General features: G+C 65.0%; 1 protein-coding gene across 1 annotated transcript; it reads left to right on the top strand.

Annotated features, from left to right (window-relative positions):
- Window positions 1–25: 25 nt before the first annotated feature.
- Window positions 26–12,997, top strand: ACAP3 (ArfGAP with coiled-coil, ankyrin repeat and PH domains 3). The gene is made up of 23 exons (XM_017895224.1): window positions 26–2,356; window positions 3,577–3,634; window positions 4,310–4,429; window positions 4,617–4,670; window positions 5,539–5,597; window positions 6,790–6,973; window positions 7,280–7,324; window positions 7,414–7,509; window positions 7,577–7,651; window positions 8,117–8,128; window positions 9,102–9,211; window positions 9,300–9,351; window positions 9,606–9,706; window positions 9,787–9,898; window positions 10,235–10,443; window positions 10,535–10,604; window positions 10,706–10,800; window positions 10,877–11,079; window positions 11,263–11,370; window positions 11,998–12,096; window positions 12,185–12,411; window positions 12,613–12,722; window positions 12,883–12,997. The coding sequence occupies exons 1-23, from the start codon at window positions 2,022–2,024 to the stop codon at window positions 12,995–12,997; spliced, it is 2,649 nt and encodes an 882-aa protein (XP_017750713.1). The 5' UTR covers window positions 26–2,021.
- The last annotated feature ends 39 nt before the right edge of the window (window positions 12,998–13,036 follow it).

The following is a 13,036-nucleotide window of genomic DNA, read 5'->3' as shown; positions in this document are numbered from 1 at the left end:
GGGTGGGCGCGGGCCGGGGGCGTCGCTGCCGCCTTTGTGCCCGACGGCGAGGTGGGGAGGTCAGCGCCGGGCCTGGCCGGGCCGCGGCCGCCGGGGAGGGGCTGGAGGACCTGCCTCGGACAAAGCGGCGACCCCGCCCCGCCATGCCCCGGGGGCTGGAACAAAGGACGCCCCTGCTCTGTGCGGCCGCTCCCCCGGCGGAGGGCGTGCGCGTGGGCACCTCGGGACCGTCCGCCCCCGCTTTGTGTCTGCACCTCCACGAGGCTGAGCCCCTCCCGGGCCCTGCAGTCCAGCTTTGGCCAGGGTCGTCTGGGTCTGTGGGGGCGTCGGCCCCTGGTTTCTTCCTCGATCCTGTGTCCAGAGCAGTGCCTGGGGGACAGGCAACTGGAGCCGCGTTTAAGGCCTGGGGCAGGGTGCTTGGGAGCGTGAAGTGGTTTGAATGACCCATTGGCTTAGAGGGTGGCGGCCGAGAAGAGCGGCGGGGAAGGTCAGGTAGGGGATAGGGGTTGTGTGCACCCCGAGTCTGCGTGTTTTCCATCATTCCTGGCGTGCAGGCGTGCACACCTGCGTGAACCACATGTTCACAGATGTGTGCACAAGTGTGCATCGGCCTCGCATGGTGGACATTTGGCAAACGACAATGGAGGCAAAGAAATCAGAGTGCGCACCTGCGTGAGGCCCTCTCCTCTTCCAGTGCTTGTGCGGAGCGCACCCTTGTGAAATCTGCCCCTCTGTGCGCCTCGCTCGGGGCACCAGGCCTTGCACAGGACGTGTGGATGAGCTGTGCCACGGGGCTGTGCTTGCTTCTGCATGTAGCTTGCCAATGAGTGCATGCAAGCATGTGCACACGCCACCTCTCTGTGCCGGTTCACGTACTGTGTTAGTCATGTCACCAACAGACAAATCAGCTTGTACACGCATGTTCCACCACTGGGTACACATGTTGATGTGTGCCTGTGCAGTCTGTTCTTGGACACACATGTATGTGTGGTGCTAGTGTGTGCAGGCATGTTCGTGCATGAACATGTTTGCACATGTGTGCTTGGTCGTGTGTGTGTGTGTGTGTGTGTGTGCTGGGTCTCTTGGGAGCTGCTGGCAAGTCAGCCTGTGTAGGGAGGCACAGGGAGCTTCAGCATCTTTGGAGCCCTCACCAGAAGGCCTTAGGAGCCTTGGAGTGGGAGGCTCAGGGCCAGCCAGGAGAGTGGCCCCCAGGCCCTGGGCAGAGGAACTGGGGCCATCCTCTGCTCTCCCATCTTCCGTTGCTGACCTGGGAAAAGGGGTTGAATAACTCGGGCACTCTACGGACCCGGGCTGTGGGGAGGCGTGGGCGTGGCCTCCCTGCTGGGAGCTGGGCCCTGCTGAAGCACCTACCTTCTCCCTGGCTCCTCCCTCAGAAACCTAATGGACCTCTTCCTCCACACAGAGGGCCCTGTGCTGCCCTCGCCCAGTCAGGTGGGGGTGCTAGAACCCACTTACCTCTGAGCCTTCTCTCTGGTAACCGGCTCTCATGGGAGAGAGCCGGTTCCAGGAGCCAGTTATGGGGGCTGTGGGGCTGCAGTAGGTGCCGTAGGGCGGCCGCCCGGCCTTTTGCCGCGGGGGCTGCCCTAGGAAAGTGCCTCACCCCCGTGGGGCATGGACCGGAGTGGAGAGGTGAGAATGGCCTGGCCCAGTCGGTTTTAGGGTTAGGCTGTGATTTAACTGGGGTTTGAGAGACTCCCAGAGGCTGTCCTGGGGGCGGGCCCTCAGAGTGTAAGTTGAGTTTCCTGGCCTAGAGGGCCAGGCAGGGTGGGCGAAAAGATTTGGTCTGTAATGTGGAACCTGGTGGCCCCAGCCCTGGAAAGGGGGACCCTGCCCGCACCCTCCTGGTCTGGGAGGGCCTAGTGGCAGCCTGGGTGCGGTGGGCAGGGGGCCAGGGGAGCCTGTGGAGGGAACCGCCTGGCTCCAGTTCAGCGGGCGCTGAGTCACGGCTTTGGTTGGGGGGCAGCCACACCCTCCTCCCCATCCTCCAAGCTGCTGAGGAAATGCTGGGCCGAGCACAGCAGAAGAGGCCCAGGTCCCTGGGGCGGAGGAGGGTAGAGCTGAGGGGCTCCCAGCAGCGGAAACTGCAGCTCTCGGGGCCTCGCCAGTGCCCACCCTGTCCCCATGAGCACGACCGTGAGCTGCGGGGTGCAGCCACCCCCCCTTGCTGGCTCTCCAGGGACACGGGTGCCCCAAGCCCGAGGGCGGCAGCTCTGGGTGCAGCTGTCTCTGCATCCGGCCCTGCCCAGGGGTGGCTGCAACTTCTGGGGCGTGGTTCTCTCTGCTGCCTTCTCCTGGGTGGATGGTTCCATCTCTGTTCTGGGATCCTCCAGCTGAGGTAGAGGTCAGGGTCCAGGGACTGTGGGCTGGGTGCGTGGACACCACAGTGAGGTTCCCTCCATTGCCCCTGCTTCGGGATTCAGAGTCCTCTTAGCCTCTTGGGAACAGGTGAGGGCTGCTCAGAGAGGACCTGGTGTCCTGCTGTGGTGACTGGGACCAGTCAAGGTCCTTCCCTGGGGGTCGCTTGCGGCCCCAGCTCCTCATTGAGGACACGCCCCTGGAAACCGCAGGCCCCTCCCCTGAGGCCTGGGACACCCTTCAGGGTAGCACCGGATGAGGGACTGTAGGCCCCGATGGCCTCTGCTGCCAGACCCCTGCCCTAGACCTATCCTTGGAGTCCTGGCCCCAGCCTAGGCCCTATGCTGCCCAATCCCCAGGAGGCCAGATGGCCCCGCCGCCCAGTGAGCCGATTGTGTGGAGTGCGGGGCTGCCGGGATCCTGGCCCTGTTTCCCTGTTTCCTGCTCCCAGAGGGGGTGGTCACGTGCCCGATCCATCTGCCTCCCGTCTTCCGGGGATTCTCCCGCCGAGGCTTCTCTGGTGATGTCATGCCTTAACTCTTCTCTCCCCAGGCAGCCCTACTATCAGGCTGTCCTGGTGGGAGTGGGCTCTGAGGATGACAGCCCACCTGTCTTTCCAGCGGACCGTGCCGCTTGCAGCTGTGAGGTTGGGGGAGCCAGGGGTGTCTCTCCCCAGCTGGTCTGGGTCCTCCTGGTGCTGCCAGGACCAAGAGCAGCTGCCCTGCTGCCCCCCCGCCATCCCACAGTGCACGGGTGCCAGACCTGGGTGGGCTGCAGTAGTGCAGAGGGGTGAGGAGCAGGCACTGTGGGGTTGAGGGGGCTCCAGATGGGTCCAGGGTCGACTCTGAAATCCTAGAGGAGAGGCCAGTGAGGCTGGCTGAGCCCTTGGTGGGCACCGTCCCTGAGGGACTCCCAGCAGCCGGCTGTCCTGGGAGAGGCTGGTCTAACCTTATTCCTTGAGGGCACAGCAGTGGGAGTCACAGCAGATTCTGCCTCTCCCTGCCTGGGAGGGGGATGGCGAGGGGAAGTGCGCTGAACCTGGTCCCAGTCCTGTCCGTGTAGCAGGCAGGCGTCTGTCTCCCAGCCTGTTTCCTGAAAGCGCCTTCCCATGGTGGAGCCCCTCAGGGAGGTGCAAGGGGAGGCAAAGCCCCGAGGGGCCGAGGCTGCAGGTGACCCTAGCCAGCCCCGTTCTTGCTTTAGGGCAACCATTGACGAGGTGGAGACGGACGTGGTGGAGATTGAGGCCAAACTGGACAAGGTGAAGGGCGGGCCTGGAGCGCCCTGTGCCCGGCCAAGCTTGGGATGGCTGCATGGCTGAACTCACCCTCTGGGCCTTACTAAGCCACTCACACCCCCATATGCGGAGCTCCCGTGTGGTGCTCCAGGTCCTGGTTCCTGTGTCTTAGCACGTGTGTTCCAGGGTGCACATGTCCAACGCACACATGTGGCCGGCCCTGAGTCTTGTCCCGTCTGGGAGGGGCCGGGCTGTGGTGAGCCCCCGACCCATGGTGGCCGCCTGTCCCCTCTGCTGGGCTGGTGACATGGGGACAGCTGCTGTGTGGGCGAGCCTTGGTGTGGCTGGGGCTGGGGCGGAGAAAGGGGAGGGGGCAACAGGCCGTGGAGCTGGGAGCCGCAGCAGGGACTGGAGTCCACAAGCCCCACATGGGCTGGTCCTGCTGGCCCTGGGTCCCCTGCCTGGCTCCTGGTCCCTCCCAGCTGAGTGAGGCCATGGCGGCCCCACCCTCCCCTCCCAGACCGGCCTGCAAGCCCCAGGCAGGCGCAGGCGCAAGGAAGCCGCACCCGGGGCACTGAGTCCTGGTTGCCAACACCCTGAGTGGAACCTACCCTGGAAGCTCTTCCTGCCTCAGGCTGTGCGTGGTAGCGAGTGCAGGCACCAGTGCCCGCCGCGCTCACCAGGCCCCGCCGCCCGCAGCTGGTGAAGCTGTGCAGTGGCATGGTGGAAGCTGGTAAGGCCTACGTCAGCACCAGCAGGCTGTTCGTGAGCGGCGTCCGTGACCTGTCTCAGCAGTGCCAGGGCGACACCGTCATCTCGGTGAGGGGCCGACTGACCTCTGACCTCAAGGTGGGGTAAGGGGAGAGGCCGAGGGAGGCAGCCCCTCAAGGGCATCCAGGCCAGGAGCAGGCCGGTGTCTCTACCGCCCAGGGGCCTCAGAGGGCGTGACTGGGTGACCTGGGCCTGGATTTGCCGTCTCAGCGTGGCTCCCCATCTGCTCCTCCAGGAATGTTTGCAGAGGTTCGCTGACAGCCTACAGGAGGTGGTGAACTACCACATGGTGAGCCTGGCCTCCCTGCCACCTGCGGGCCGCGCGCAGCCTGGAACTGAGCTCTGCTGGCTCACCGAAAGATTGGCATGGGGGAGGGGGGGCACATTTCTGCTCCCCAGTCTGGTGTGGGGCATCCCACGTCTTCAAGTCAGTGTGGGTTGGGGACAGCCCTGGGGGCTCTGCTGTGTCCCAGGGAAGGGCCACACCAGACCCTGGGGGAGGGGTGGTTTATTCAGGGCTCTCATCCCAGGCTGGCCTGGCTGCCATTTGGGTCTGAGTGGCCCCCGGGGGCCCTGGCACTGACGTGGATGGACACACAGGACCAGCACTCATGAGATGTGGGGCTGCAGCCTGGGAACCTGAGCCACAGACTGAACAGGGGAGGTCCCGAGGTAGACCAGGCAGGACGGCTCAGGCGTCCCTTTGCTCCTGGCTATGCCCGGTCCTTCTCCACTTTGGGCTCTGATTCAGAGCCCAGGCTCCGGCTCCCCAGGCCCAGCTCTAGGGTGCTCCCGGCTCTGACCGAGTGTTCCCTGCTGCAGGGATGGGCACCCCAGGGTGGCCGCCCAGGGCCAGGAGGCAGTGGGGCTCAGGCTGTGCCCTTGGTGCCCACCTGATGAGGGGACCATCCGAGGCAGCCTTGGCCTCTCTTAAGGGCCAGGTGGGACAGAGGGGCAGGGGTCACAGCCACCACCTCTGGGTGCCAACTCAGGCCTGGGGGCTGCTCCCCTGAGCCCCTTGAGGCCAGCCCTGCAGGGTGGGACCCGCCCCTGTGTCTGGGCCTGGGGGCAGTGCCCTCTGCTGGTGAGGATGGGGCCTTCCGTCTGGGGCTATTTTGGGACAGACCCCAAGGATCTCTGCCCCCTTCTGCCCCCAGATCCTGTTTGACCAGGCCCAGAGGTCCGTGCGGCAGCAGCTCCACAACTTTGTCAAAGAGTGAGTGGCCCCAAGCCCTCAGGTCCCCCAGGACTGGGGGAAGAACATGGAGGCCACGCTCCCGCTCTTGGAGGGGAAGAGGGTCTGGGGCAGAGCAGGGGCACCTTGGCCCCAGGCCTCCAGGCTGTGCAGCGACTCCACAAGGCAGAAGGCTCAGAGGCAGACAGCCGAGTGGAGCTCAGTGGGGTTCCACACCCTGCATGTGTTGGGGGAGTGTCCAGCCCCCCGCCAGTGGAAAGGTGCAGCCACATTGGGCTTGCGGGTCTGGAGTCTGGGGCATGGCGGGGATCTGGGCAGATCCTGAGACTGGGGTGGGTCTGGAGTTTGGGGCATGGCGGGGGTCTGGGCTGGACAGATCCTAAGAGTGAGGTGGGGAGGCCTGGAGCAGATGGGAGGAGGCAGCAGGGGTGTGGGTGCGCCTGGGATAGGCCAGTGAGGAAGGAGGCTGTGCCCAGGAGCAAAGAAAGGGCCTGGAGTGGAGGAGGGTGAAGGCTGGGCATGGTGGCTCACACCTGTAATCCCAGTATTTGGGAGACTGAGTCCGGAGGATGCCAGGAGTTTGAGACCAGGCTGGGCAACATAATGAGGCCTCCATCTCTACAAAAAAGAAAAAAGAAAAAAATATATGTATTAGGTGGGCATGGTGGCATGCGCCTGTAGTCCCAGCTACTCAGGAGGATGAGGTGGGAGGATCAGTTGAGCCCAGGAGGCAGAGGCAGCAGTGAGCCATGATTGTGCCACTGCACTCCAGCCTCCAGCCTGGACAACAGAGAGAGACCCTGTCTCAAACAAACAAAACCAGGCCAGGCGCAGTGGCTCATGCCTGTAATCCCAGTACTTTGGGAGGCCGAGGCGGGCGGATCACCTGAGGTTGGGAGTTTGAAACCAGCCTGACCAGCCTGGAGAAACCCCTTCTCTACTAAAAATACAAAATAATCAGGCATGGTGGCACATGCCTGTAATCCCAGATGCTAGGGAAGCTGAGGCAGGAGAATTGCTTGAACCCGGGAGGCAGAGGTTTCAGTGAGCCAAGATAGCACCATTGCACCCCAGCCTGGGTGACAAGAGCGAAACTCCATCTCAAAAAACAAAAACACAAACAATGATGTGGGAGACTCCAGGATCCAGCAGGTGCTCTCCCTGACCTCTCACCTCACCTGACCTCTCACCCCACCTGGCACTTGGCCTCCAGGGATGTGCGGAAGTTCAAGGAGACAAAGAAGCAGTTTGACAAGGTGCGGGAGGACCTGGAGCTGTCCCTGGTGCGGAACGCCCAGGCCCCGAGGCACCGGCCCCACGAGGTAGAGGAAGCCACCGGGGCCCTCACCCTCACCAGGAAGTGCTTCCGCCACCTGGCACTGGACTACGTGCTCCAGGTCAGCCCCGGAAGTGGGGTGGGGGACGGGGACCAGCTGTAGCGAATGGAGGTCTCAAAGGCCTTGTACAGAACTGGAGAGATTTTGAGCAGGAGTGTCAATTCCTGCTTCACCCATGGGTGGGACCTCCAGACATGGGGAAGGACTCCAGGACCATGGGAGGATGAGGCTGGCCCAGTGCTGGGAGCTGATGACGACCTGGGGGTCTCAGGGAACCACAAGCAGCTCAAGTGGACTCTATGGCAGGTGCAGGGCTTGGGGCTGCCTCAGCCTCCAGGGCTCACCTGTGGGCTCCCCCTCTGGCAGATCAATGTCCTGCAGGCCAAGAAGAAGTTTGAGATCCTGGACTCTGTGAGTGCGTGGGGGCTGCCCATGAGCACAGGCTGCATGGCGGGGGCTGGGCCGGGTGTGCTTGGGCCTCACCTGTGCTGCCCCCGCAGATGCTGTCCTTCATGCATGCCCAGTCCAGCTTCTTCCAGCAGGGCTACAGCCTCCTGCACCAGCTCGACCCCTACATGAAAAAGCTGGCGGCCGAGGTGAGCCTTTGGGAGGGGTGGGGCCAAGGCAGGCCTCCGTGGCCTTCCCTAATGCCAACCCCAACAGCTGGACCAGCTGGTGATCGACTCTGCAGTGGAAAAGCGTGAGATGGAGCGAAAGCACGCAGCCATCCAGCAGCGGGTGAGGCCACGCAGCCGGCTCCCTGCACACCGGGCGCCTGGGAGGCCCCTGCGAGGCCCCTGTGTCCTCACCCCATGCCCGGCACACCCTCCCCGCCCCCTCCTCCCTGCCTGTCCCCCACCTGCCCTGCCCACACCTTCTCTAGGGGTCCAAGGCTGCTGCCCTTTGATGCGTGCAGTGGAGGGGCACCTGTGGGTGGGGCCACTGCTGGGATCTCCTTCCTTTGAGGCCGTGGTCACCTCTGCGGCCTCAGTCACTGGCTCCTTGCGGGGCCTTTGCTTGCCTGTGGGACAGCAGCCCCGGCCACCACCCAGAGCAGATGTTGGCTGCAGGCAGGAGTGGCTATTTTGGGATAGGGGAGAGCCCCCCAGGAGTTGGGGATGGGTCTGCCAGTCACCAGGAGTTGGGGGCAACTGTCACTCACTGGCTCTCTCCCCCGCATCCCCTCCTGCTCCGGCCCTTCAGACGCTGCTGCAGGTGAGTGAGCACCGCCCCGGGTGGGCTGTGGGTTGGGGGAGACCAGATTGGGTGGTGCCTTTCCCTCTCCTACCCCGAGGGCACTTCAGCACCAAGGACACCTCCCACCGGTCTCAGGGCTCCTGCTGCAGCTGTGAGAAGGGCTGGCTCCGGCCAGACCCCCACATCCCCCGTGGGAGTAGCGGCAGCTGTCCCTTCCCGCCCCACATGGCCTAGGGAGCAGGTGGCCGCGCCTCCCCTCTGCTGCCCTGGCCTGCCAGACGGCGGGACACACAGGGCCTTCAGTGGCTCCCAGGCCTCCTGAATGGGGCTCTGTCCACTCAGCTGGCCACATGAATGGAGCACTCAGGATGCAGAGGGTGGGGGGGCAGCTTCCTTCCTGATCGCAGCCTGCTTGTCCCTGCAGGGCTGGGGTGGGGCTGGCACTCTCAGGCCCCCAGCTGTGAACGTGAGGGGTCTGCCCCACGGGTTTCAGGGCTGGGGGCCTTGCTCCAGTCAAGAAGTGGCTATGGGCCGGGTGCGATGGCTCATGCCTGTAATCCTAGCACTTTGGGAGGCTGAGTGGGTGGATCACGAGGTCAGGAGATCGAGACCATCCTGGCTAACACGGTGAAACCCCGTCTCTACTAAAAATAACAAAAAAATTAGCCGGGCGTGATGGCGGGCGCCTGTGGTCCCAGCTTCTAGGGAGGCTGAGGCAGGAGAATGGTGTGAACCCGGGAGGTGGTGGAGCTTGCAGTGAGCAGAGATTGCGCTACTGCACTCCAGCCTGGGCGACAGAGTGAGACTCTGTCTCAAAAAAAAAAAAAAAAAGTGGCTGTGGTAAACAGAGGGTCTCCCGTCTGAGTGTGTGGCCCGTGGGCCATGTGGCAGCCTCAAACAAGGACCTCACCCAGCCTGTGCTCTGGGAAAGCATAGAGGGTAGCAGGGCTCCCTGGGGCGGGCACTCAGGGGGCGGGTTCCATCCCCCCAGGACTTCTACGATGAGTCGAAAGTGGAGTTTGATGTGGATGCGCCCAGTGGGGTGGTGATGGAGGGTTACCTCTTCAAGAGGGCCAGCAACGCTTTCAAGACGTGGAACCGGTGAGGGCCCTTCCTCAGGCGGGGGCAGGGGTCACAGCAGCCCTGGGATGGGCACCGCCTGACTCCCCACATCCCCCCACCCGCCTAGGCGCTGGTTCTCCATTCAGAACAACCAGCTGGTCTACCAGAAGAAGCTCAAGGTGTGCCCTGGGCCTGGGACTGGGGCCCTGATGGCTGGATGCCCCACCTGGGCCACAGGGCAGACCGGTCAGTTGGGGTTGGCATGGGGCCGGGGCACTAGTGGACACCGCAGCCTGAACGGTCAGGGAGCAGAGAGCTGGACCTGGGGCTTGGGACTCGGGCAGTCAGCCTCGGTCTCTAAGGTGAAGCAGGAAGAGGGTGGTCAGGGCCGGGTGGCGGCTGAGGGCAGGGGCCACAGCAGTGCCGCCCACAGGACGCCCTCACCGTGGTGGTGGATGACCTCCGCCTGTGCTCTGTGAAGCCGTGTGAGGACATCGAGCGGAGGTTCTGCTTCGAGGTGGTGTCACCCACCAAGTGAGGAGGTCCAACCCAGGGTGGGGTGGGGGGCGTCCCTGCCCACCGGAGCTGACGCCCGTCCCCTCCACCACCCACAGGAGCTGCATGCTGCAGGCTGACTCCGAGAAGCTGCGGCAGGCCTGGGTCCAGGCTGTGCAGGCCAGCATCGCCTCCGCCTACCGCGAGAGCCCCGACAGCTGCTATAGCGAGGTGTGGCCCTTGGTGCCCCTGCCCCACACCCGTGCACACACCTGTTTGTGGCTCCTGCAAGCTGGGTGTTTGCTGTGGGTGCACTGGCACACTGGCCTGTGCAGTGTGGGTGTGCATGTGTGTGCAGGTGGCATCTGCCCACATGAGGGTGTGCACGCATACATGTGTGTGCAGGTACATCTGCCCACATGAGGGTGTGCACGCATACATGCTTGTGCAGGCGTGTGCTCGAGGGGCCCCGGCCTGCACCTGCACTCCGGCTGGGGAGGAGGGAACCTGCTGGGGAAACCACGCTGGAGTCCCTGCGGGACTGAGCAGCCCCACCCCATCCCCCAGAGGCTGGACCGCACAGCATCCCCGTCCACAAGCAGCATCGACTCTGCCACCGACCCTCGGGAGCGTGGCGTGAAGGGAGAGAGTGTGCTGCAGCGTGTGCAGAGCGTGGCCGGCAACAGCCAGTGCGGCGATTGTGGCCAGTCGGACCCCCGCTGGGCCAGCATCAACCTGGGCGTGCTGCTCTGCATCGAGTGCTCTGGCATCCACAGGTGGGCCCCTGAGGGCGGGGCCGGGGATTGGGGTTGGGCCGGAGCTGGGGGCCTTGCCTCACCCAGACTCACCCCTGCCTCTGCCCTCCAGGAGCCTGGGTGTCCACTGCTCCAAGGTCCGGTCCCTGACACTGGACTCGTGGGAGCCAGAGCTGCTAAAGGTGTGTGTGGGACTCCTGCAGGCCATGGGACCCCCTTTGTGGGGGCGGGAGCCGGGGTCTGCAGGTTTGCACTGATGCCTGCTCACGCTGTCTCCCGCCAGCTGATGTGTGAGCTTGGAAACAGCGCCGTGAATCAGATCTATGAGGCCCAGTGTGAGGGTCCAGGCAGCAGGAAACCCACAGCCAGCAGCCCCCGGTGAGGTGGGGTACAGTCTGAATCAGCCAGGGAGCCCCAGCCTGGGGGCACAGCCTCATGTTCACCCCTGGTCCAGGCAGGACAAGGAGGCCTGGATCAAGGACAAATATGTGGAAAAGAAATTTCTGCGGAAGGCACCCATGGCACCAGCCCTGGAGGCCCCAAGACGCTGGAGGGCGCAGAAGTGCCCACGGCCCCACAGCTCTCCCCGCGCCCCCACTGCCCGCCGCAAGGTCCGGCTTGAGCCTGTCCTGCCCTGTGTGGCTGCTCTGTCCTCAGGTGGGAGGCCATGCCCTGGCAGGGCTGAGAGGGGGCTTGCCTTGATCAGGGATGGACTCCGTTAAGGGGTTGGGGGCAGGGGCTCTGGGGGCACCTCAGGCTCCGCAGACTCCCAGTGTGACCTGGGATTTTCTGCCCCACCCCGGGCATGTTCCCTGCTCTGAACACGCACTGCCCCTGCAGTGGGCACCCTGGATCGTAAGTTCCGCCGAGACTCCCTCTTCTGCCCCGACGAGCTGGACTCACTCTTTTCCTACTTCGACGCAGGGGCCGCGGGGGCTGGCCCTCGCAGTAAGTGTGGGATGGGCCCAGCCAGGTGGCAGGGCAGAGCCAAGGAGGCTGGCTTGGAGGGTCCCCAAATGTGGATGGCTCTTGCCGGGGAATGGAGCAGCATCTGGAGGGGCGGGGGCCTCCTGGCCACAGAGCTGGAGGCCGAGGCCCTGACTGTGGGGGTGAGCTGTGCAAATGTGTGTGTGGACTGTGTGCACCCAGATGTGTGTGTGGAGTGAATGGCCCGGGGTGCTGGGGCAGCAGAGGGCGCTGCCAGCTGGCCCTCAGCCTAGGGCCCTTCTGAGGCCATGCTGCCCATCCGTTGGGTGGAGAATTTTCAGCCTGGGCCAGCCACAGACAGGGATGGGGGGCCCACTGCAGAGGTGCCAGGTGAGCCTGAGAGTGGGCGGGAAGGACTTCCCCGCGGGCCTGGGCTTTAGGGGACTACCCTGGCACCTTTGAGCTGTTACTTGGTTTTCTCTCCTTTGCTTCTAGCCCGCAGCTGGCTCCCCCCTGGCCCTGGGTGGGAGCTGGTCCTGTCCCTAGGGGTTGTCCCTGGAGGGTGGGTGGGGTTCCAGCTTTGCCCCAGGGCTCTAGATGGAGTTGGGGCCTCCCACCTTCAGGACTCCCTTCCCTGCGGACCTGCAGGTCTGAGTAGCGACAGTGGCCTTGGGGGCAGCTCGGATGGCAGCTCGGACGTCCTGGCTTTCGGCTCAGGCTCTGTGGTGGACAGCGTCACTGAGGAGGGTGGGTGGCGCCTTGCACTCGGCCGACGCCCTGCCCAGCCCTGGGGCAGCCCCGGGGGTCGCCTTCCCTGATCGCCCCCTCTCCACAGAGGGTGCGGAGTCGGAGGAGTCCAGCGGTGAGGCAGACGGGGACGCTGAGGCCGAGGCCTGGGGCCTGGCAGACGTGCGTGAGCTGCACCCGGGGCTCCTGGCGCACCGCGCAGCGCGTTCCCGCGATCTTCCTGCGCTGGCGGCGGCGCTGGCCCACGGGGCCGAGGTCAACTGGGCGGACGCGGAGGATGAGGGCAAGACGCCGCTGGTGCAGGCCGTGCTAGGGGTGAGCGAGGCACGGGGGCTGCGCGCAGGGCACAGGCGCACACTTGAGGTTGCATCTTCTGTGGCCCCCACACAGGGGCCGCCTGTTCGCGGTGGGGACAAGTCCGGTCCCGGCTGGGGGCGCCCAAGGACGGGGTCAGGGTGCAGAGGCGCTGCGAGGGGCCGGTACCGCGGCTCCGTCTGAGTCGCCCCGGCTCCCCAGGGCTCCTTGATCGTCTGTGAGTTCCTGCTGCAAAATGGAGCGGACGTGAACCAAAGAGACAGCCGGGGCCGGGCGCCCCTGCATCACGCCACGCTGCTGGGCCGCACCGGGTGAGGCGGTCAACCCACGCCCCGCCCCGCGCCCCGACCACGCCCACTCTCCCGGATCACGCCCCGGCCTGGCCACCCCTTGCCCGGCCACGCCCCGCGACCACACTCGCCCCGCCCTCCGTGCTCAAGCCCTGACGCGCCCTCCGCCCTCACCTCTCAGGCAGGTTTGCCTGTTCCTGAAGCGGGGCGCAGACCAGCACGCCCTGGACCAAGAGCAGCGGGACCCGTTGGCCATCGCAGTGCAGGCGGCCAACGCTGACATCGTGACGCTGTGAGCGGGGGCGGGGCCTCCGGGCGGGGGCGGGGCCTCCGGG

This window comes from Rhinopithecus bieti, unplaced genomic scaffold (assembly GCF_001698545.2).
Source record: "Rhinopithecus bieti isolate Rb0 unplaced genomic scaffold, ASM169854v2 scaffold_26659, whole genome shotgun sequence".
Lineage (NCBI taxonomy): Eukaryota > Metazoa > Chordata > Mammalia > Primates > Cercopithecidae > Rhinopithecus > Rhinopithecus bieti.
The sequence above is the reverse complement of the archived record's forward strand: the minus strand, read 5'-3'. Positions and strand labels throughout refer to the sequence as shown.

What these genes read in the sequence shown, in the direction of transcription:
- ACAP3 (XM_017895224.1), top strand. Translation starts at nt 2,022, where the DNA reads ATGCTGGGCCGAGCACAGCAGAAGAGGCCCAGGTCCCTGGGGCGGAGG. An exon ending in TTGAGGCCAAACTGGACAAG is followed by an intron (nt 3,635 to 4,309) that starts GTGAAGGGCGGG and finishes CGCCGCCCGCAG; the next exon opens with CTGGTGAAGCTGTGCAGTGG. An exon ending in CCGACAGCTGCTATAGCGAG is followed by an intron (nt 9,899 to 10,234) that starts GTGTGGCCCTTG and finishes CCCATCCCCCAG; the next exon opens with AGGCTGGACCGCACAGCATC.